The 24,761-nt window shown below is 36.2% G+C and overlaps 4 protein-coding genes across 14 annotated transcripts in view; 3 read left to right on the forward strand and 1 right to left on the reverse strand.

Annotated features, from left to right (window-relative positions):
• Positions 1-3,479, forward strand: part of LOC6570126 (sodium/potassium/calcium exchanger Nckx30C) — a 34,497-nt gene extending 31,018 nt beyond the window's left edge. For 8 of the 9 annotated variants that reach the window (XM_032741855.1, XM_032741857.1, XM_032741856.1 and 5 more), the window contains 3 exons: positions 1,166-1,423; positions 1,862-1,998; positions 2,129-2,393. In XM_032741855.1, coding sequence (XP_032597746.1) covers positions 1,166-1,423; positions 1,862-1,998; positions 2,129-2,369 — 636 coding nt within the window. In that variant the 3' untranslated portion in view covers positions 2,370-2,393. Of the gene's footprint in view, positions 1-1,165; positions 1,424-1,861; positions 1,999-2,128 lie in introns of all 9 variants that reach the window. The other variant, XM_032741863.2, reaches the window with a different exon arrangement.
• A 6,669-nt stretch (positions 3,480-10,148) lies between these two features.
• LOC6570125 (pescadillo homolog) lies at positions 10,149-12,588 on the forward strand. The gene is made up of 5 exons (XM_001996323.3): positions 10,149-10,317; positions 10,436-10,669; positions 10,730-11,828; positions 11,887-12,146; positions 12,211-12,588. Exons 1-5 carry the CDS (start codon positions 10,300-10,302, stop codon positions 12,505-12,507), a joined length of 1,908 nt encoding a protein of 635 aa, XP_001996359.1. The 5' UTR covers positions 10,149-10,299; the 3' UTR covers positions 12,508-12,588.
• A 550-nt stretch (positions 12,589-13,138) lies between these two features.
• LOC6570123 (protein pelota) lies at positions 13,139-24,717 on the reverse strand. Its single transcript, XM_001996321.3, has 5 exons — positions 24,435-24,717; positions 23,647-24,368; positions 23,391-23,583; positions 15,791-15,897; positions 13,139-13,986 (listed from the first exon to the last, which is right to left on the reverse strand). The coding sequence occupies exons 1-5, from the start codon at positions 24,473-24,475 to the stop codon at positions 13,865-13,867; spliced, it is 1,185 nt and encodes a 394-aa protein (XP_001996357.1). The 5' UTR covers positions 24,476-24,717; the 3' UTR covers positions 13,139-13,864.
• On the forward strand, positions 17,412-21,347 carry LOC6570124. 3 transcript variants are annotated; one of them, XM_001996322.3, is made up of 3 exons: positions 17,412-17,551; positions 20,624-21,036; positions 21,145-21,347. In XM_001996322.3, exons 2-3 carry the CDS (start codon positions 20,657-20,659, stop codon positions 21,215-21,217), a joined length of 453 nt encoding a protein of 150 aa, XP_001996358.2. In that variant the 5' UTR covers positions 17,412-17,551; positions 20,624-20,656; the 3' UTR covers positions 21,218-21,347. The 3 variants fall into 3 exon arrangements, with proteins under 3 accessions (XP_001996358.2, XP_032597744.1, XP_032597745.1); XM_032741853.1 differs by lacking the exon at positions 17,412-17,551 and adding an exon at positions 18,995-19,010; XM_032741854.1 differs by lacking the exon at positions 17,412-17,551 and adding an exon at positions 19,174-19,190.
• Positions 24,718-24,761: the final 44 nt, after the last annotated feature.

Here is a 24,761-nt window from a genome sequence, read left to right on the forward strand (position 1 = left end):
TATGAATCATGAAGAACTCAATACCATCAACATTCGATCAAATTAAACTGAAGTCGTCGGTTAGTTTGTCATCGTCAACCACATTGAATGCCCAGGAGCATTGAACTGAAACCGCAGTTGCCACAAGCAAAGAATATGCTGGAATTAGTACTAAATGTACTTTGCTTTATCGCCAATTTGTAAGAGTATATTCACTCACATTGCTTTAGTGCCGCTTTTAAGACAATTGTAGCGTAAAACACTCTAATCTATAAACTCTATTTAATTAGCATTTTAGTCACCTAAGCATAACTATATAAAATGTTTTACTTTCTATTTTCGTTACACTCGATCGACTTTAGTTCGGGCTGTGCTCATGCGCATCCATTGATTGTGTGTGTGTATGTAGCCTGTCTGTATCTGTGTTCTTGCACTTAAAATGAAAAAATGAAAGAAAGAAATGAAAAGAAATGAAAAGAAAAGAAAAGAAAAGAAAATAAATCAACATTTGAGCATGCCTAAGAATAAGACTAAGATGCTGACATCTCTGCACGTTACAATACTCGTATAGCACCCTCAAAAATCAATTGTAATCTAACTAGAAAGTAAGTGCATAACTGTTTTGTATGTGTTTGTTTGTACTTACACTAAACTACCACATATTGTAAGCTACTCTTCTTTTTTTCAACTCTGGCCACACTTAGCTCGAACCACTTACTACTTATTCAACACCATCGAATCCTACTTACTAATCCAGAGTCAGCTCTTAACGTCTGTTTGTGAGTGTGTCTCCTCCACAAAACTCAATACTAGAATACTGCTTCCGAAATCAAGCTAAAACTCTTGATCTGTTCAAACATACATATTTCGTGCTATCAACCGCCTCATGCTCATATGTAAACATAGCCAAAGAAGACATATCATACATGGTCAAATCTCTGTCAGACTCACCCACATCAATTTTATACTTATAAACTATCTCTTAACAAATTACAAACAATATGTACTATTCTATTATACATAACTTATCTGAAGTCAACATTTATATATATATATATATATATTGTATAAACAAACAATGATCTCTTAAAGCACCACAAAAGCTTAAACTTTAACATTTTATAATATATATAAACATATATATCCATATCCATATCCATATCCACGCTCGTTCGCAAAACGCAAGGCGCCCGAAATAATCGAGGATGAACCGGAGCCCCTGAGCATGGCCTGGCCAGATACGGCTCGGAAGAGACTCACCTACGTCCTGGTCGCCCCCCTCCTGGTGCCCATGTGGCTAACATTGCCCGACACGAGAACGCCGCGCGGCAAACGCTTCTTTCCGGTCACCTTTATAGGGTCCATCGTTTGGATAGCTGCCTTCTCCTATCTCATGGTGTGGTGGGCCAATGTCGCCGGAGACACGGCGCGCATACCCCCAGAGGTAAATTCCAAATTTGACTTAAACAAAAATATACAAATATAATATAATACTTTTATACTAATATTAATATAAATATATATTTACTAGTTTACTTTTTAATATTCATTGTATTTTATATGCAAAACTTAATTTGGTTTATTGATTTTTTTTTTAATCAAATAAAAGAAAATAAATAAATAAAAAAATATAAATTTTTACTACTTTGTTTTGGTAATATTCATTGTATTTCACATGCAAAATTTAATGATCTCATATAAAATAAATGAAAATAAAAATGAAATAAATATTTAAAAATATAAACATTCTTACCAATTTATTTTAACAACTTTTATTTAAATTTAGTTCAATAATCTACAAAATTATAATAATTTCAAGTTTTTTGGATTTTGTATTTTTTTATTTGATGACTAATTTGACTACATTCTCATTCCCTCCCAGGTTATGGGCCTCACCTTCCTGGCGGCTGGCACATCCATACCGGATTTGATAACGTCGGTGATTGTGGCTCGGAAGGGTTTTGGCGACATGGCCGTGTCCAGTTCCGTGGGTAGCAACATATTCGATGTGACTGTGGGGTGAGTTGAGCAGCAATCCCCAAATACTACACTATATATAACTGAGACACATATATATCGATATATATATATGTATATGTATATGGAGTGGGTACTAATTGATTGATTGTTTGGATGTTCGGAAATGCAGCTTGCCGATACCCTGGCTGATCTATGGGATTATCTACGATGCGCCCGTTGAAGTGAACTCGGTGGGCATGGTGTGTTCCATAACCATATTGTTTATGATGCTCGTATTTGTGGTGCTATCAATTGCCTGCTTCCGTTGGCGCATGAACAAGGGGTTGGGCTTTACCATGTTTCTGTTGTACTTTGTCTTTGTTGCGGTGTCGCTGATGTTCGAATATGATTTGATCACTTGCCCCGTCTAAGAACCGCACGGCAAAACTGCAGCTCCAAAAAACACACAAAGGAAAGATGAAAAAACCAAAACCAAAACCAAAACCAAAACCAAAAAAGAAGCTAAAAACGAGTTAGTTAGTGCTACGTGCAGCGTTTTTCCTTTTTCAACAAAAGAGACATTTACTTTAAATGTTTAGCCGCAGCTTTTTAAGCCGTATAAAACAAAGCCAACAACATATTGAAAACAAAACAAAAAGAATACACACAAAACACACACAACACACACACAAAAACTCTTCAGCTTTATCTCTCTAACTCTGTCTCTACGTCAACTAAGAACCTTAACTAACTTATCCATAATTGATTAATTACTATTTAGAAAAAGAAAAAAAAAAAACCTCAAATAATGGCTTCCCAATCAATTACTTTACTTAAACGTTTGGGTTTTTAAATTACTACTAATTACGAGTATATAAAATCTACTTAAGTCCTTACTTGGCACAAGCACCTTAAATATGTTACGAAACGAGACAGCCAGAAATTATGTTGAGCATATTTTAACTCTGCAAAGTGTTGGACGGTCTCTATTAATTATTCTATCCACAATGTATTTTACTATTTCATCCAATTTGGGAATCTAATACGAAAACTACAGCAATCCAAATTGTTCCTATTATTTCAAAATAATATGAAGAAAGAAAAAATGCTTGGCATTTGGCTAAACTTTCTACAAATTTCTACAAATTCAATGTTTGAAATTAAAAAGAAAAAAAAACCTTTGGATATATGAAAATTTCTGTCCCGTTCCAACACTTGCCGCTCTCTAATACTATATAATTTGCGTGCTCTACCTAACTACATACATATAAATTGTTCTAGTAATTTTCCAAAGAAAAAGAAAGCTTTACGCCAGACAGAGCCTAAATCAGTCTAGTTTTACGAAACTTATACTATATAATATGAACTTATATACCACACGCACACTTACATCGCATATATATACTTACTTATATATTGACCTATATTGATTAAGTGATAATTTGCGTACTTATTAAACGACAAAATGATAAGCTACAACTATACTCAAAAAAAAAAAACAACAAAAAATAAACAAAAAAAAAAAGAAAACAAAACGAAAAAGAAAGTGAAAAGCAAAAAATTATGATTAATACTAGGCATACTTAAAAGAAAAAAGAAAAATAAAAGAAACATTTTGCTAAACATTTGCCATACATAATTTTAAAACCATGATGCTCGATCGAACCTTTGAAACTAATTATCATTATATTATTATTATGATTGTCGTTATGATTATGATACTTATGATTCTTGTTGGCGTGTAAAAGGTGCAGTTATTTCAATTTAAACAATATTTATGATAGACTACATAAACAAGTTCGAAAACCAAAAAATCAAATGAGATTAATAATTTCATATACTTTTTGCTTAATGAATCCCCTACATATATATATATATATATGTGTATATATATAAACATATATATATATATACAAATGAGCATATATACGATATATAAAAAGATATTTAAACAAAAAAAAAACAACTTGCTCTCTTTATTTAGAACGTACGTAACATTTTTCTAAACTAAACCTAAAATCTTAAACCTTAAATCGTAAACTCGTAAAAATGGCCGCAAGCAAAATGATGAAAAGCATGAATTAAACATAAAAGCCCATTAAATATATACATACTTATATAGACATATATACATATATATATATATATATATATATATATATATATATACCTATATATATAAATATATATATATTTTATATAATGAAATGATAAAAACATAAAGTATATATATGCAACTATAACTTAAGTAGGCAATATATCTAAAGATATCCCAAAATGTTTGCATATGGCTCGCAAATTGAAGTTGAGGTAACAAAAAATCCTACCAAAAAATACTCACTCGAAAACTAGAACAAAAACAAAAACAAAAACAACAAAAAAAAACACAAATCAGAAAGCAATAATTTTTACAACAAGGCGAAGGCGAATACATTTAAATGAGAACTAGTGGCAGTGACATAACATTTTTAATATATATACATATATATATATATGTGTATATATATATATATATATATATAAATTAAATACTATATGTAATAAATAACACACACAATTCAAAAACCAAAACTGTATATTAAAGCACGGCCAACAAAACAACAACAAGAACAAGTAATTTTGCAAAAAATAAATAAAAAGAGATGATAGAAGTGTAGCCCGAGCTGTTGTATAGCCTAGTCGATGCCATCAGATATATATACTTATATATATACATATATATATACACATAAATATGTACACATACCTATAAATGGCAGAATGCATATATGTACCTAAACTTATATATATATATATGTATTAGAGACGCGAAGGTTAATAAGTGTGTCTGCTTTTCCACCCCATGGGTGGTGCAGTGCATAATAGTGTTGCGCACACATACATATATTATAATTATATATGGACATACCACATACGATATTATAATTACAATGCAGAAAATTTAACCGAGAACAGAACACCAAATACCAAAACACAGAATTAACAACAAATTCACATTGTACAAATACCACGAGGTACATTACATTAAGTGCGTCACGCCAACCAACATTGGTTAGTTGGTTGGTTGCTTGGTTGGCCAAATGCTCTATAAACCAACAACATGGCAATGGAGAACTGGAAAACATGAAAGCCACTAAACAATCTAATTAACTGGCCCAAAAACGAAAGAAACCTTGATTTGGGAGTGAAATGATTATAGTTATACTCATTGACTGTTTCTTTAAATATTTATACAGCCTTTGAACTTATTTCTGGTTCTCTTTTATTTCTCTTTTTACTTATGGAACCTCTCTCTCTCTTTCTCTATCAGTTTGCTTCAGTCTTCAATCTATTACTTATTCGAACTTAAAACCGCATTTTCTAAGCTGTTGATCTTTCTAAAGTTAAGCAACTTCAAATCAAGTACTTCCCATCTAATTGTTATATTTCGCTTATTTCTGTTAAAGGCTCTGGTTCTCTGTAGAGCTGAGCTGATCTTTTGAAGAGTTGTTTTCTGTTTCTATATTAAATACAATATTTATTTTGGCCTACCAATTCTCTCTATCTGGTTTGCTGTGTTGTTGGGTCTGGTGTCAATTCGCTAAAGTTCAGTTACATCACATGATAGCAGAAAAAAGAACTCATAAATGGACTATCTTAACACATTCTTAACTCGAACGCTCACTTTTACGCATTGATCGCATGATCTTGGGGAATATAAAGCAATCGGAAGAGCAGGTGACATCAAAAAAAATTGCATGCTCTCGAACTGAGAGAACTTCCAGCAAATGAAAACAAACGAAAGTCACATAAGCACACACCCATGCCGTATATGGTGAAAACGATCCAATAATCTTCCAAATTAACTTTAAAAAAAAACCAAAACACATACGAGAAACATACTTATATATATATATATACACACACAGACACACATATATATATATATATATTAAAACATATATATTATAACGATATATACATACTAAAAATACATACATAAATAAGAACAACCAAAATTATTTATTTAGTACATGAAACCCAGCACACACTCATACATACACACACACACACACACACACACAGACACACACACACACACACACACATAAACACCTCACAGGCACTCACTTTAAACATATCGCGCCCACTTTTCTCTATAAAGTACTGCGAACGAGTACAAAAAAAAATACTTATGTAGAACTAACTATGCTACAGAATATTCCAAAAAAAAAGAAAAAACTAACCTAACAAAATTTATGAAATTGTTAATCGACTAGCATTCCGCACGGAGTGTTCATATACTATATATACTTTCGAAGCACTTTCTCTCTCTAATCGAAAACTGAATCCATGAAGCGCAGTACAAATGTCAGCGTCTGTTAACATTTTATACAAGAAGACAAGCAGAACAAAATCAAAATTAAATGACACCCACACACACTCACACACACACATACATATACAACTATAAGTCAATAAGGAATCACAATCAGCTTAGTTAGCATCGATCAATCAATCAATCATATTATGAACTCAAGCTCCTTTCACTTCCCAAATCCTAACTCTAAAACGCACACAAATTCACACGTCAAGTGGAGGTCGTCAAGGTCTCGCTCCAAAGCAACTTATATAAGATAATATATATATACAGAAAATATATATGTATATATATATATATATATGTATGTATATAACATATGCATATATATAAATATATATATATATATATGAGAAATTGTTATGGTTATAGATTTTTACAAAGTTGAATAATTGCGTAACAAAAAATCCAAACCAAAAAAAAAATTGTTGAAAAATTAGTAAAAATGTTCATAACATATAAATGAAGCGTTACAGAGCAAGAAATAATAATAATAATAATAAATATTAAAGATTAATAAAACGAAAATTACAGTATATACTTTATAAAATATTAAACTTACCAAATACAAAATCATTGTTTGAAATTAAAGTGAAAAAGAAAACTGAAAAAAAAGAAAGAAAAACACAACTTGTGTCTGCTAATTTTGTTCTTGACCAAATTTTATTTAAGTTGCAGCTTAAAGCGCCGTAAGTATTAAACAAATTTTAATTAAAACTAAAATCAATTGGCATACTAAAAAATATCTATAGAAATTCCATAATATGAAATTAGCAAACACATAGCACAGACAAATAATTTATGGACAAAACTAAACAATTGCGTTAGTTAACAATTCAATCACCAAACCAACAACAACAATAATAATAATAATAATAATACTAAACACACTTAATGAGAGAGCACATAATCATTAATTTCAGCTTTAAATACGAAATATATAATTATCATAGATATATACAATACATACATATATATAACAAAAATATATTGATTTTTATAAGTATTTATTATGTATTTACCAAAAAACAGATAGTATGAGTAACTTACATTCTTTCCTTTTTAAAATACGTAACGCTGTGTATACAAAACTTATATATATATATATATATATATATATATATATATTCGATTATATACTATATACATAATGATATATAGTGTGTGCATGTACGAGTAACGAGTACATCAAATAAACGTTTCAAGTTGCGTCCGTTGTATAACACAAGCAAAAAACAAACAATAACAAATGCGGCGACTGCAAGTTGTCCAGCTGTCAGCTTTCGTCTGCATTGAGCAACGATAAACGATTAACGATTGACGAATAACGATTAACGATACACGATTAACGAATAACGATTACCAATTAACGAACGACGATCGCAAAAAGCTGTCAGTTGTCGTCTGCATAAACTTGACTTTGAATTTGAGATGGGCGCTTGTCTCAGCTTTTCAAACATGACACGACACGCACGGGTTTCTCCTGGGATTTCACCTTTGTATGCTGAGTTGAGTCATTGCAATAATGCACAGTTCTCAGCATCTCGCAAATCACGTATTGTATTCGTCGTGTTGAGTCTAAGAAAAGAAAAGCACGACAGGTGCCCTACTCGAGTTTCAGTTGTGTTTTAGGCAGCAAACCAAAAAAAAACGATAACGATAAATAATAAGAACCGTTAATGAAAATCCAGCAAAAAGTAATAGTTAACATATTGGTAGACTAATTTAAAGTTTTTTATAGCGTTTTCAAATTTGTAAGTATATAACAACAAGAAAAAGAACAAGAGCAATGCGTTTATTATTTTTAATAGGCAGGTAAAGATGAAATGCCAATGCAATTATCGGTCAAGATAATTCCAATCGATTTGATAACGTTGGCAAAAGCAGTTCGTTAAGCAAAATAACCGTCGTGTGTGTAATACAAAAAACAAAAAACAAAAAACAATTCCTTACCCACCAGTGATTTTTGTGTTGTTGAGTTTAATTGTTGTGCGATTTTTACTTTACATTTTTTACATACGTGTAGTACGTAGTCATGCATACATACATACATATGTATGTATGTATGTATGCATATATGTGTGTGCTTTATTTTGTAACGAGAATTGTTGAACATGTGTGTGTGTAATTAGTACACACACACATACACACACACATATACACACACACACATACACACATACATAAATGTTAATTTGAATAGTGAACAAAAGAGAGTATTATAATACAAAAACAGAATTAATTTTAATAACTGATACGCTTTTAGCACATAAGATTGTACAAATAATTTATATAAATACATACATACAACACACGCACACACACATTTAATAATATCGAAAAGTTCTAAACAGTTAACTGTTTCTGTATATGAAAACATTCGAGAAATTAATATTTTGAATTTGAAATTTTACGATATGTTATCTGGAATTCTCTTTTATGTTGTATTTGTACATTATAAGCATTACAAGACAGGACAGGACGGAACAGGACAGATTGGCGGAGTATCCTGCATCCTGTAAGCGAGTCAAACGAAAGTGATGTGAAGATGCCATTGGATTGACAAACCAGGAATCCCCAGAACTTGCTGAACCATTGAATTCGGCTCTACTTTACAACAATTGCGAATAATACAGCGATGCTCTAAAACAGAATGTTATTTACTTTATAGAAGTACATATTTATACATAACAAAACAAATATATATATATATATATATACACACACGCATATATATGTATAATTAAATGCAACATTTAGATTTTATACAAAAAACACACCACAATCATGATCCTTTCCCCCTCCCCAATCCCCCCTCCTGAGACCCATCCTTGCATCAAATCAGATCAAATTGTCATTAAAAACAACAACAAAAAAAAAGCGACTAGAAAACAAATCAAATACACAAAATATAGTCAATTTCGATGGCACAGAAAATACGAGCAAATACTGACAAAAAACACCAGTTGATGAAATATATAACAAAAGGCATTTTGAGAGGAGAAGAGGGGCGCAAAATGGAACGACACTTATGTAAATCAAAACGAAGCTAATAAGCATAGATACAATACAATGTTAACTAGTTATTTAGGTGAAATATACAACAAGTCACACTCAGATACATTTAAATCGTAACGCTTAAATAATAATAAACACTATCACACACACACACACACAGATGAACGCGTCAAAGATGAGAAATATGAAAAAAAAACCGTTACATAGCCGAATTGTAGCAGAGCCGCAGCAAACGAATTAACGAATCAAATGGCCGTTTAATAAAATTTTTGTTATTGACAACAACAACAACAAGAACACAAAAAAAAAATTGTAAAGCATAATTGCAGTCAGCATATTGCTAGCAAACAAAAAAATTAATATATATATATATACATATATATATATATATATATAAAGTTAATGTTCAAACTAACTAATATATAACGAATATTATATAATACAACAAACTTAGACTGTATGTTATTTTCTCAATACAATACCTACCTATAAAAACAATAAAAACAGATTCAATAAAAAGAGTTATCCAAAAGGCAGTGCACAATGTTTGAATATTTGGCGCGCAAGTTAACAGATATATAAAACAATTTGGTAGCACTAGTGGGCAGTGCTGACAATTTACATCTGTTGACATATTTGGCGCGCAAGTTAACGATAAATAAGTAGTCTGGTAGCACTAAAACGCAGTGCTGCCCATCTCGATCTGGCAATTTTTCAAACTGCCGCGCATGAGCTCTCATTTCTTTTCCTAATAGAGTGGCAGCACTACGCATTATCATCGAATGGCAACATTTTTAATTGGTAGATATTTTCTCATGATGTGCGTAAGGTCACACCGTCCCTTCCCACGCGACCAACAACACAGAAACGTGTGTTTTTGGGTACGTCGTGTGTTTTTCACAAAACAAACAATATTCGAGTAAAACAATTGTATTCAACAGTTGTCAGCATCTAATAAATAGCTGCTCTAACAGACCGCCACAATGAGACGTCCCAAGAAGGTATGTTTCAAGTAAAATAGTAACACGCAATTCACAGCAAAACTGTGAGGTTATTTTCAATACACTACACAATAAAGCAAAGCACAGCCATTTTATCAATCTGTTTGTCACTTCACAGTACGAGTCCGGCGAGGCCACACAGTACATTAGCCGGCGTGCGGCGCTGCGCAAGCTGCAGTTATCGCTGAACGACTTTCGGCGCCTGTGCATCCTGAAGGGCGTCTATCCACGCGAGCCCAAGCACAGAAGACGCGCCCAGAAGGGTTCGTCGGAGATCAAGATCCTTTATCATACCAAGGACATACGCTTTCTGCTGCACGAGCCCATCGTGTGGACGCTGCGTGACTATAAGGTAAATTCCTTACAAATTAGCTGGTAACCAATATATAAAAAATATATATTTTGCTTGCAGATCTTTGCCAAGAAATCGGGTCGCGATCGCGCCATCAAGGATTTTCGCAATCTGAAACGTCGCCTGGCCTTGTTCCCCGAGATCAAGCTCGATCATATTGTTAAGGAGCGCTATCCGACGTTCATTGATGCGCTCAAGGATCTGGACGATTGCCTCACACTGCTCTTTCTGTTCAGCACATTTCCCTCACTGCATCTGATTCCGCGCGAGCAGTCGAATCTGTGTCGCCGCCTGACCATTGAATTCCTGCATTATGTGATTGCCTCGAAGTCGCTGCGCAAAGTGTTCATCTCGATAAAGGGATACTATTTCCAGGCGGAGATCAAGGGCCAGAAGATCAATTGGATTGTGCCACATTATTATCCGTTTAAGCCGCAGTCGAGACAGGAGGTTGACTTCAAGGTCATGTCGATATTTGTGGAGTTCTATACAATCATGTTGGGCTTCACCAATTTCCGTTTATATCATGGCCTCAATCTGGCCTATCCGCCACAGTTTCCCAGCGGTGTGCTGCAGGACAACGATGAAACGCTCAAGGACGAGTCCAGCTTTGTCTCGGAGCGCATTGCTGCCCTCAACTTTGAGCTGCTGCGCACCGACAAGCTGCAGGAGGATGAGGAGGAACCCGACATCGATATGGAGCTGCTCGAACAGGATGGCGACTCCAAGCGCATCATCAAAATGAAACAGGATGCCCAGGAGATAACCCGACTCCGCACCCTCTTTAAAGGCCTCAAGTTTTTCATCAATCGCGAGGTGCCGCGCGAGCCACTCGTCATCATTATACGCTCCTTTGGCGGCAAAGTGTCCTGGGATTCGACAGTCTTCTCGGGCTCGACGTACGACGAGGGCGATGAGAGCATTACGCACCAGATTGTGGACAGACCCAGCCTGGCAACACAATACATCTCTCGCGACTACATACAGCCGCAGTGGATCTTCGATTGTGTCAATCAGCGCCAGCTGCTGCCCACCAATCAATACTTCATCGGCGAGAAGTTGCCGCCACATCTGTCGCCGTTCGTTGACGCCAAGCGGGATACTTATATACCGCCCGAGGAGAGAGCGCTCCATGATCCCTCCCTGATCGAGACGCATGGTAAGATAAGGGACTGTCCAAATTGGAGGTGATCTTATTATTATTGTTTCTGCTGCAGCTCAAAGCGATGATGAGTCTGAAGAAGAGACTGCGGCGCAGGAGGAGGAGGAGGATGCCGTGGAGCAGGAGCTGCTCGATGCGCAACTGCAGCGCGCCTATCAGGAGGAGACGGCCGAATACAAGAAGTATGGCGGTGCCGATGGCGTCAACGAAGATGAAGAAGACTCTGACGATGAGCAGTTGTATGAAGACGAGGACGAAAGCGATGACGATGAGGAAGAAGAGCTCGATGAAAAGGCACAGCGACTGCTCGAGGAGGTACGTCCTTCAGCATTAAATATAATACACAGTACTTAACAATTTTCAATCTCGCTACTTGCAGAAGCAAAAAATGTCCGTGCAGTCGGGCAAGGTGCACAAGGTGAACAAGCGGCAGGTGCACAAGGCGGAGGTCGATGAGCATCGGCTGCAGGCGCGCATGGTTAAGCCGCGTCATCGCAATCTCTTCCGCAAGCTGATACGCGAGAAACAGAGCAAGGAGAAGGAGGAGTGGCTGCTGCGCAAGAAGCGACGCAACATCGACACCGATGCCAAAGAGCAGAAAAAGACGGCCAAGCGGGATGCGCGCAAGGCGGCTGCCGCCGCTGCTGCGGCTGCTGCTCAGTTGGGCGCCAAGTGAACGCCGATATCGCTTATCCTGTGTCTTGATCTTAGGCTTAGTTTGTACACAAAAACAATAAAAGAAAACGAAAAGAAAGAGAAACTATCGTTGCACTGACTTTTAAATTGTGCGCGCAGCCTACTTCACGTGACTGCTCAATTGAAGCACAGCTAACGTCGCAGAGGAACAGATTTTAGCGCAACCAACTTCGTTAGTCTGCATTTTCATTATATTGCCTGCGCAAATATAATGGTCCAACGTGAAGTTGGCTGTGCGCAAAATTCAGCTCGTGCGTGAGGCTTGCCTTACGCAAAATTCAGCTCTTGTGCGCCAACGTGATGATGTTGGCTGCAACCAAATATTCTTCAGGCACCCGCTACCGATTCTGTGCGTTTGGAATTTCATTCAGCGAGCGGCTGCCCATCGACTTTACTTCAGGGCTTTTGCTCAATGACTTGGCAAGAAACCAAATTCTTATATGATGAGCAGGCAAATGAGTTTATATATCTTACATACAATTTGTATGCAAGTCCTACTCCTTATATAAAACTCGAGTTTCTGTTATTTTTCTTTGCAAAATACCAGGCAAACAAAATCCGCAACCAGAACCAGCAGACTTAAAAAAAAAAAAAAAAATCAAAAAAAAACATTCGTTGCACAAATCTCGATTTATATGTAAAGCTTAAATAATAATTTGAACAATAAGAACTCGCAATAATCGATTTTGGGGTTTACACTTTGTGAAGAGAACACATAAAATTTATAAAAAATCATATACATATACAATCATATAGTACAACAGCAAAAAACAGCAGTCAAAAGCAAAAGCAGAAGAAACCATTGTTATAAATATAGGCAAAATGGAAGTGTCAATTGCAATTTGCTGAACACTGACTGTTAGAAGTCCTAGTTACGCATAGCCTAGTTATAGTTCACATAATATTAGTTATAGTGGGGGAGGCTAAGTTAGGCTAGAATTAATTGCTTGTCTATTGAGAAACTGTTTCGAAATTTGTTATTCATGTAATTTTAACTAACGCACGCATCACTCGATCGATCTGACGCCCATCGTACACACTAGATTTGTATATGGTATATGTATGTATATATAGTACTCGTATATTGTATATGCCCTGACACAGTCCAAGTCTGTCAATAGTAGTACCTATTACTCTATATATATATAATGTGTGTGTGTGTGTGTGTGTATGTATACAGTAATTTTATATATTGTTTGTTATGTTTTCAACTTTGCTGCAAGAGTTTGACGTTCGCCGCTTCTCTTCTTGAGTAAGTAAAAAAATATCGTTTTTTTTTCAAAAATTCTAAGTGTTTGTTGTTTTGCTTTGATCTTAAGGATTTTAGGATCTAGTGGTTAATCACTATCGCTGTTGTCGCCGCCCGCTGCCCCATCCTCATCGTCATCATCATCGCTATCCTCCAGCTCGGGCATGGGAAATCGCAAAATAGCCGCAACGCCCGTCAGTTGGGCGAGTTCTAAAATGCACAAGAGAGATACACAGTAAAGTATGTTATTTCGTAAATATATAATATAAAGAGTTACTCAGTTGAGTCTCAAATACAATTAGAAAATTAGAAAGACACAAATTAAAAGCGATCTATATTCTAAAAGTCTTTCAGCAGTTGGAATTTAATCATTTCTGATTATGGATATTTCTTTAAGCGAATAATATTCATACAACTTAAGTATCTTGGACTCGCTACAGAGGTATTCCTTAAACCCATAAGTAGACTTGCTCTGAACTAAACCTCGACTCTTGACAAAAGTAAGATAATTGCATAATTTTAAGCATCCGGTCCATTAGATTAGATTAAGACGCCTAATTGCCAGTGGTCAACTTTAGTAAAGTGCATACCCACAGCTCTAGCCATGCTGCAGAGTACGTTGTAAACCAAGGCCAGTACGCTGTCCAAGCAAACCAGTCAGCTTATTTTTGCTCAGCACTGGGGGTGTAGGAGTGTGCTTGCAGTTGTCAGTTTCAAGGCTTACCGGTTCTGTTCTAGAGTTGAACTGAACTTAACATTCAACTTGGTATTACAATTAACAATATGCTAATTTTTTGACGTGATTAATTCTATGTAGAACATTGTAAACTGTTTGGGAATTGCTTCATGTGCTTTGGTTTAGTATAGGTTCGGTTCGGTTTTATTTTGTTTACTCAATGAAATCGTTGAGTTGTTTGTATCTGCACATCATTTAAATGCTCGTTGTGCTTTTTGTTTACACTCTTTAAAAAATGTTTATATATAAGTAATTGAAAGCTGATTAAAACGAACCAAATCAACAAACACGAAGAGAAGTACTTGAGAAGGCGCTTCCAGCGATAACGAGTTAAAAACAATTATGTATGTGGAAATGTGGAAATGTTCGAGTGGCGTTGAGAGACAAGCCAGCTATGTAAATTTCATTTTGTTCTCTTGGTACGAGCACAAGTTACAACAGCTACTAAAGGATTGGGTTCTATTTTAGAATTACAGCGACCCATTTACGCTTTATACGTAAGCGTAAGCTAAGCGAGAGTACGCAACTCAAAGATACCCTGCAAACAGTTTTAAGGCAAAATTGCCAAAGTAGTTAAGGTAAATAATACTTTTGTATCTTTCCCAATTTAAATTTGTGAATTGTACATCGGCAAACATTTACACGTCTTTTAAAGACTCCCACTATACCCCACTTAAACACTCTACAGGGTATATTAATGGCAAGTCGCAGACAAGTGATAACAACAAAAGAAAAACCAAAGAAAATGCGACACGTGACTCATTTACCAAACAGCCACAGCCACGGCGTAAGAAATGCCTATTTAAAGACCCAAACATATTTACGATAAACATACAAAATGTAATTTTAATTAAGAACATGCAAAATTGATTTGAAAATTGAAAGTGCTCTCAACACACAGTCGACTTGAGTAAATTATGCATTGCGGGAGATTTCTTCGAGAAATACATACGACAAACACATGTATTCATATCTATCTATATATATATATACATATATATATGTGTATTTTGTAAGTATATGTATATGTGTATGCATATGCAATGCGAGCCATGTAAAAATAGAATTCTTAACGAGGTCATTAGACAGGGGGAGGCCTGTACATATTCTAGACCAAAATGAAAAACACGCATAGGCATTTTTGCATCTTTTCCTTTGCACTTGCTGGCTTATGAAATAATATCCAAATGATCCAAATCATATAACACTTTGTTCTATGCTAATTACCAAGGCTTTCAGGCGTTAAAAAGAAAAGAAAAGTTAAGAAAAAATACTTACGTTCTCCCGATATATGCATACTGGAGAATATTTTCACCTCACCACCGGCATCGCGCACCGATTCGACCAAGTTAACATATTCTTTCCTGAGATGAATGTCTTGGCATCTGAAAGCAATCAACACAGAAATTAAGATAATCTTCATATTGCTGATGGATATAATTATTTGCTGGTAAAGTTCAATTAATCAATCAAATTTATTTAGTTCAAAAGAATATTTAATGCTCCAAATAAAAATGCATTTAAAAAATATATATTTTTATGTTTTAAATGGTAAATGTCACTTTCGAGATACAAATACATGTAAAAATCACCTCGAAATGATTACACTATGCTAAAGAGTAAAATGAGTTGGAAATGGGCGAAAATAAACAACACGAAACATTGCAAAGCACTTAATTTACCTATCCAGTTGCATATATCATCCCAGATCAGTTACATATGCATTCATTCAAAACATGCAATTGAAACAGAAATCACAACAACAACAACAACAAAATATTTACACGTAATTGCGCTACATGTGAAACCGAATAGCGAAAAAAAATAGAAACCCTGAGGCCGCCTTAGGTATAGATATAAAACCATTATTATCTATTACGATTCAGAGTACGTGATATTGCACATCCACAGTTCAATTAAAACATCGATGATCGGATCGGTGTTCGACGCAAACGCATAGCAACGCGCTTAATCATGTTCAGGTAGAAGTCATATGATGGGAGCACCTACAATAAATAATGCATAAGGTGTCGGGCTCAGCTGGAATTGCGATAAAGGTTAACAGTTATAGCCGCTGAGCTAATTGCAATGAAAATGCAAGTTATTTAGTCGGAGATAATGCGAACCGTTAAATTCCAGAAAGTAAGTGTATTAAAGCTGTCCGCAATTTAAATGGTAAGGTTCAAAAACCTTAGCAAATCTTATTGGTACAGCAATAAAAATAACTGGCAATTGCACCAACAAAAAAAAAACTGCGCCTTCTCATTAAATATATGCAAAAATATTTATACAAAAAATGAACACAGGTAAAATTTCAATTATCATTTTAAATTAAAGGCACAGAAAGCGTTTTCTGTGGTTGGATGGTGCCTGTGTTCAGAGAAGAGCAGATCTAAAGAGCAAGCTGACGGCACAATGTGACCAGATCACCAATCGTTTACTCTTTAAAGTCTCTCTCTCTCTCTCTCTCTCTCTCTGTGGCAATACGTTCCCCAGCACGTGTAGCAGTCAAAGAGAAAATAAACACAAAGAACAGTAATTAAAAATGTTGTAGAATCGCATGAAAGTTGATAAATACCCTGTAAATTTAAGTCAAGAAGGCAGACAGTCTCATGAATTTAGCGGTATCATCAATCAATAACATATAAGAAAGCCATATTATAATTTATAAATGTATACCATTTGTTTTCATTAATACAATTTTTAGTATTTATCTTATTGCATTTGCACTTCTAAGAAAATTGAATTTTTATGTAGCAACTTATTGCTAAAAGTCACGGGTATTAATGCGGCCCCTAACCCGACTTTGTATGCAGGGTATTCAAAGAGAGCTCGAGCGAAGAGCGGAGACCGCCTCGTAGTCTACTCGTGTAGAATTAGTTGTGAAGCGGCTTTCTTACGGTTCGCACGTCGGCACGGTGGGAAGAAGAAGTACGCCAAGAATACGAAGCGAAGAAAACAACGCGACAATTGCCACGCAAAAGAAATTGGTGCTAAGGAAACCACCACACCAAGCAACAAAAAAAAAGAAAGCAATAGGTGCGTTTAGGCCAAGTGAAAGTTGTTGTTACTGTGGCCGTTACTGTCCATGTCCATGTCAAGTGCAAGAGGCTTAAATTAGCAATCAGGTTTTTGATTTTTTATAGACGTCATGGGATTTTAAAATGCCTTGAGTCAGCGCTGGGCAATGTTGCAGCCGCTGCAGCATTTGTGTCGGTGTATCTGTATCTGTGCAATACCTGTGTATCTTTTTACGCATCCGTTAACCACATAGTTGTCATGAATTGATTTCATTGTTGTAGCTGTTGTATCTGTTGTTGCTGCTGCTGCGTGACAATGATTGCACAATGAAATCAATTGTTATAATGGAATTAACGGAACGTAGGTGAAAGAGCCATGAGTTGGGGGCGGGACAGCTGAGGTCGCCCCGACGGAAACCGAGAGAAAGGCAAACGGGCAACAAAGCGTCGCTGGTATCAAGATTTCAACATAGTTTAAAAATGTTTAGATGGCGGAGGGGAAATGCATAATTAAATTTATCACGTGATGTATTCATTTATTGTCTGTAAATTGATATGAACTGTTATTAAACTATTCAAATTTACGGACAATAAATTGAAATGAACTTTGTGCCAGGAAAAATACAGCATGAAAATTTTGGGAAATTGTGCATCTACAGTTTGGAGTTACTTTTGTGTATGTATAAGCAAGAGTTGTAAACAGGTTTTGCTTAAAAATGTTAAATGCTTTTAATAAAAGAAACTAATATAAATTAAATTGGACCGTAGACAAACTCACCTTACGAGTTTCAATCGGAGTGTTTTTTTTTTTTTAACTTATCTTAAATAAATTTTAAGCTTTTTAAGGCAAGATTAAATAGCAACTTGACATCCAAGAGCACATTGATCAACCTCTGATTTCTTAATATGCCACCAACTCAACTTAACCCAAATACAAAACAACTTCAGATTGAAATAGGAAAATAGCCGAAGCTATTGATTGCCGAATTTCAAATACTCTGGCAAAGATGTAAATGTCTCTCGGGGAACTAAACTAATCCATTTGAAGAACTATAATATTGATCAGCAAGATTCACTTGTATTAAAAGGGTATACAAAACATTGGCGCCCTTTCATTTCTTGTGCAATTCGCAAATAAAGCTAAAAGTAAAACCAACTTTCGAAATGTGCCCAGCTCTTGCCCAAAAATATATTTTTTAATAAACAATATGAGCACAGCAGCAAATTGAACAAAAAGAGGCAACAGGCAGCAGCTGCTGCTGGAAATAGGGGCACGTTGCATGCGGCATTAAACGCCCTAAAGCGAAAGACTAGAAAAACTGGTTGGAGCAGATACAAAACAACAACAACAAACAAAATTTATGAGAAAAAATCGAAGCAAAGAGCAGCAAAGAAAAGACGAATGAGTAGCAAGAGCCAAATGAAATGCGTTAGAGAGAGGGGGTGGTGGAGTGGAGAATGGAAGGAGGTGGGAGATGGTAAGCATTCAAGAATTCAAGAACCAGCCAAAGACTTTGGCACAACTCAACAAAAGTGGATCATATTACACAAAAGAAGCCGGGGGGAACACAGCGGTAATCTGTGTTCCACATGTGGAATGCAAGTTAGTCACATAGAAAAAATCCAGAATTGAAGAAGAAAGAATAAACAATCAAAATGTAAGAGCATCAGAGTTAAGCGCTTTAAACGTGCCTCACACGCAAAACCATAAACGGTGCGATTTAATAAATTGAAATACCTATTTCAAATGCTTGTCGTTATTTTTGTATCGCCCACATGGCAAGTGCTAATAATTAGCGCAACTTAGAAGGCGACACAAAGAAATGGAACAGGCAAATAGCAAATAAGTAGAGCCAAGAGTGCTACAAATGCCGACACATATACCATATACTATATACACATAACAGATACAGATCACTTACGTATGCAATGTGTAGATACAAACACAATATAAAATAGATGCAGATATGGCGAAATTTACATGCCTTTTAGGGCCTGTGCAAAGTCTGAAATGCAAAAAAAAAGTCCACGACGTGAACTGAAACAGCTCCATAAACAAAGATCTCAGTCGCCGCTAATCAAGCTACAACACAAACAAATATATATGTATTTGTGCAGAAGTATACAATCTGAAATGTATATGCATATGGATAGACTGAGAGACGTGCGGATTGAGTGAAGCTTGAAATACTGTGAAATACTTAATACGCGTGTGAAAGAGCAACACAATAGCAATACTTAAACATGGGTATATGAGTGTGTGTGTGTGAATGTATGTATGTATGTAGGCTAGAACAGCAACTATCTTTGTTTTCTTTGCCATCAGCCAAAAGACATGCCAGTCAAAACTAATGAGACTTAAGAATTATGAAGATTTTGGATACACTCAATAATGTGGGAACAGTGTTTGCACAATGCTATGCTTTCTTTGTAGTTTTTCATTTTGCTCTTGCTACCTTAACAGAGCAATAGCAGAGTCAATAGCGAGCCAATAGCAGAACCAATAGCAGAAAACTGCAAAGAATGCTATTTAGCTCTGTTCTGCCCTTTTGTCTGTCATTTACAAGAGCAATAGCAGCAGCAAGAGCAAAAATATTTCCAATGTGCTCTTTTTTAGTTGAAAGAAAGAAGCTAGAGCCCAGCAGCCGTACTGTATATCTTAGATTAGTAGAAGATTACGCTTTGCACCTCCAGTCTAACCAATTTAGCACTATTCACTCGGTTTCCCCTGAGGCATTTCACATAACATCACCTCCAAAAAACACGTAACACAAGCCATTTATATTTACACTTTAAATGACCACAATAAATTATGTCATATTAAAAAAAAAACATAAACAATGGGTATGCGGGTCCAAATACCAAGCTAATAAGCACATTTAAATGCTTAGCTGAATTCTTAGGGTAGTCACAGAAATGACTGTTAACATAACTAACAAAAAATATAGATAATTAAATGTTCTAAAGCAGTTTAGATTAGAGTGCAAGGCATGTGAGATAAGGGCCCTAGCAACATGCGTTTTATACGTTTATACGTTTCTCTAATCACCTTGAGGCATTTCTAATTAACTTAAATTTTCTCTGCTTACAGTTCCTACATAGTATAAGTGAAATTCTGAAGAGGATGCTTACTAAACAGCCCGACTATACCATATCAGAGCTGGGTTATCCGCAGCTGCATCAACTATGCGACGATGGATTCCACAAAAAGTGCCGCCCACAACAAGCGCCCAGTTGCAGTGACAGACCCCGTCACAGTCACAGTCACTGGCTCAGACACAGTCACAGTCACAATTCCAGTCCGAGTCGACTGCTGCCGCTGCGCGAAACTTTGGATGATTACAACAGGCGGCTGCTGAGCGAGCAGAATGCCAAAGTGGCAAATTGTGTTGCAAGTCAGCGCAGAGAATCGGTTGATGTGCTGGCGCAGCAGAAGAGACGGAAGAATCTACGGAACGAGCAGCAACAGCAGCGAGACAAACACAACAACAACATCAGCAGAGAGTAAGACAAAAATCATAAATTGTAAATTGTTATCAAGTCAAGGGCCTATTTTTAACTCTGCTCTTTTCGTTTCGTTTATCAATTTGCGCAACAATCAACAATCAACAGCAACAATCAAAAATGTCGAGATAAAGCACAAGGAACGACGACGATGGTGACATGCGACTTGAATAGTTTCTAATGAGGAGGAGGAGTATACGGCTAGTATACGGCTGATCTACAATACTAATAATAATAATAATAATACGGGACTGATTAAACGTGCTAAATTTACCAACAACAATAAGAGAATAAATACATTTTTGCATAGACTTCTAAGCGATAATTCTAAGTAAATCAAAAGCAATAACACTTAATTTAATTGCATGCCACGCAAATATTTTATTTTTCTACTCGGTTAAATGGAATTTTAACGGCTAATTAAAAAATGTATACGAGCTATGGCTATGGCTGTGTCGAGGGGCACTTTTCAGATCCAGATATTCCAAAACACGCAAAACGTAAACAAAACGCACAAAAGCACTAATAAACAAAAAAAAAAAGAAAAAGAGCCAAAAATGGCGACGACTTTGCGGGCGGCCAACCTTGATCATGAGCACAACGGGGCGCAAAAGGGGCGCGGCTCGGTGGGGTGGCGGCACATCAAATTAGCGTTTTCGGACGTGTTCTCTTTAAATGGCTAAATTGCGCTCAAGTTGAAAGCCAGACGACGCAAGATCTGGAAAGCGACTGAGCTCCGACAAATGGATGTGGAAGACGAATTGAATACGCTACAAAAAGGTATGAAAATCACAGTAATTGAATCTATACTAAATTAGTTCTTTACCTTAGCCATGGTATAAACCCCATTTAAGCCAGATTGCTCAGTTTATGACATCAATTTTGCTGTATTTAATAATAATAATAAGGGTAGCAGTTCTTTATCTAACCAAGCTATAGACTTAATTTAATTATAGGTCAGTTAAATGAATGTGAAAGTCAAAAATGTGATATGCTGCAAATATGATCTTGAATCTATACTAAATTAGTTCTTTCTCCGCTATAGATTTAATTTAGTTATATGTCAGTTAAATGAAAGTCGAATCGAAGCGAATTAATGCGACACAAAAAAGATTGTCTTATATTATAATTATCATAGTGTGATTTCTTGATGAAATTCGACCGCTTACTCATCTTATTAAGGCAAACGTTGTTTGGTTGCTTAAACAATCGTAACAGCATTTTATATTTATCTAGTTATTATTCAAACGATCACTTTACTTGCCGATCAGTTATTCAGCTGTGACATGCTGATGAAACAGATCAATGATAAAATCGCCCAGTATATATTATACTCTCAATATGAGTAATATATATATATATATATATATATATAGTTTAAATATGAATATGAGTAATGAATGTATCGGCTCCTAAGTGCTACTATTTTCTCGAAATTATCGTTTCTGACAGCACTTTAAATGAATACCCTAACAAGTCGCTTAAATCTGATGTAGCGCATCATAAACTGCTGCATATGGCAAATAAAAGCAAAACTTTGAAAGTTGAAGGTTTGGCGCTGTGGGCTTGTCAATGGAAGTGCTCTTGATCTTTCTGCTTGATTAAACGCGAAATGATCTTTTTTATGAATATGTATAAGGGTTGAATAGTTGATAAGGTTACAGTGAAACGAGCTGGCTAATTTATTGTGTTATATAAAATCTACACAAGCTGTAAAGATAGCAGCAGATACACTTCTGTGGTAGCTTTGATAAGAGGCACAAATTGTTGGGGTAGCTATTAGAAAATGTATCGTGTATAAAAAGCAAAGATTCAACAAAATCCGTTCCCAAGAATTTAACAGGCAGAACCTGTGTAATGGGTATTTAAATATAAAACAAAACATTTAAATTTAAAATGAATTTCTGCTTGATTTAAATTTTGACGATCTACAACAGTTTAAATTTGAGCTAGTGAATATTTACATGCGATATCTAAAATAAGAGCTTTATTTAAAGTGTTTTTGCATTTGCACAATTATAAAATAATATTCAATTAACTGTTGTCCAATACAAAATGTGAAATAATATCACGAAACATGTCAATTAGATCTTATATAATAACGAATGACACAAATAATGTGATATAATAAAATGTAATACATATAAATAAAATATTTGTTGCATATTTAAACTAAATTACGTTTGGACGAGGAGCGTAAAAATAGTAATGGAGAGGAGTAAAGGAGTCAGTTAGCAGTAATCAAATAAATAAAACTTCTGTTCAAGATTTTGTATAACGAGTTTAAATATATATAACATAATATATTCATTTATCTCCCTATCAACTCTGCTCAACTGATTTGAATCACTCACCTGAATAGATTGTCCGAAATGAGCAAAATTTCTATAGATTGCGCCTCGGCGGCGGCCAGGACATGCTTCTTACCATAGAAGGCCTTTGTTGGTTCACATTGCAGCATCATGTAGAACTGTTCTAGGACTTTCACCTCGCCTGCCGCTTTTGTGTCGGACATTTTGGCAACAACAGCGGGATCTTGCAGCACCTCTGCAAAATATAAATTTAATAATTGAATTTCAAATTGAACGGACACCATCGAGTGCTACACACCTTTCAGCGAATGCTTGAAGCCGGAGGATGCATGAACCAGCATGAATCGGCTCTTGTTGTCCAGCAGGACTTTGTAGTCCATTTTGACGGCTTGCTGGAACATATAGTCGTAGAACTGATCGCGCACAAAGCCCGGCGAGGCAATAAGCACACACTTGACCACGTCGAAATTGACGTGACGCAATATGCTCTGCATGACCTGCTCGTAAAACTTGGCCAGACCCTTCTCGTGCTGCTGGACGTTGCCCTTGCGTTTCCGCGGTATGGACACCTCGATTTTGCTGCGCACAAGCGTCATGCTGGCCGTAATAAGGCACACATTCGCCAGACCCTCCTGCATGACGACAGCGGCCACATCTGCCGATTGCGTGGGATCGCACGCCATTTCGATGCGCTCCAGCGCAATGGTATCCCATTCGGGTTTGCGCAGCTCGAATTTGCGATTCAGCTCCAGGTCGAGCGTGTGATAGGCACCCATTTTGACATATTGATTCTCCTCGATGTTGCGCCCCTTCAAACGCAGCACACACGCCTGCGTATCAAAGTCGATCGACTCCACGGCAATGGTGAGCGTGGTGCGGACTCGGCTGCTCGTTGACGACCCGGTGGCCGTTTCATTCTGCACTTTGCGTATGGTGGTGCTACGAACGCTGTCGCCCTCGGCAATTAGATTGTAGGCGTGCCACATGTCTTCCGACTCCTCCGGCATGAGGGTCACATTGCTGTGTGTGTGCAAGATGAGGAATTAGAATGTGGCGAAAGTGTTGACTTGTTGTAGTTGCACTCACCCCTGCATACCCTTGTCCACGTATTTGCCGAGCAACTTCATCTTGCAGCTGTCGCCAGACGTTTAATTTTTGTGTTGTTGTTGCTTGCGTTGGCGTTGCGTGCTTTGTGTTTTTTGCTTTTGTATGCTTTTTGTCACTTGCATTGAATTAGATGTTTCCTTAGGTCAAGCGAATTGTTCAGCATTTTCGGTAGTTGTTGTTGTTGGGCTCGCCGCAGCTATTAAATCAAAATGTCTACGAAAATTGCCAAATTCCACACGGCAAACTTTTTGACATCTTAGAACAGCTGATCAACAGTGTTGGACAGCGACTGTTTAGAAAAATCAT

Source organism: Drosophila grimshawi, unplaced genomic scaffold (genome assembly GCF_018153295.1).
Source record: "Drosophila grimshawi isolate 15287-2541.00 unplaced genomic scaffold, ASM1815329v1 contig_1377, whole genome shotgun sequence".
Lineage (NCBI taxonomy): Eukaryota > Metazoa > Arthropoda > Insecta > Diptera > Drosophilidae > Drosophila > Drosophila grimshawi.

Coding starts and splice junctions, on each gene's coding strand:
- LOC6570125 (XM_001996323.3), top strand. Junction 10,670..10,729: donor GGACGCTGCGTGACTATAAG/GTAAATTCCTTA, acceptor TTTTGCTTGCAG/ATCTTTGCCAAGAAATCGGG. Junction 11,829..11,886: donor CTCCCTGATCGAGACGCATG/GTAAGATAAGGG, acceptor TTTCTGCTGCAG/CTCAAAGCGATGATGAGTCT.
- LOC6570124 (XM_032741853.1), top strand. Junction 21,037..21,144: donor AACAACAACATCAGCAGAGA/GTAAGACAAAAA, acceptor AACAATCAACAG/CAACAATCAAAAATGTCGAG.
- LOC6570123 (XM_001996321.3), bottom strand. CDS start 24,475: ATGAAGTTGCTCGGCAAATACGTGGACAAGGGTATGCAGGG. Junction 15,898..23,390: donor ATTTCGGACAATCTATTCAG/GTGAGTGATTCA, acceptor GATTGCTTTCAG/ATGCCAAGACATTCATCTCA. Junction 13,987..15,790: donor TATGCATATATCGGGAGAAC/GTAAGTATTTTT, acceptor TGTGCATTTTAG/AACTCGCCCAACTGACGGGC.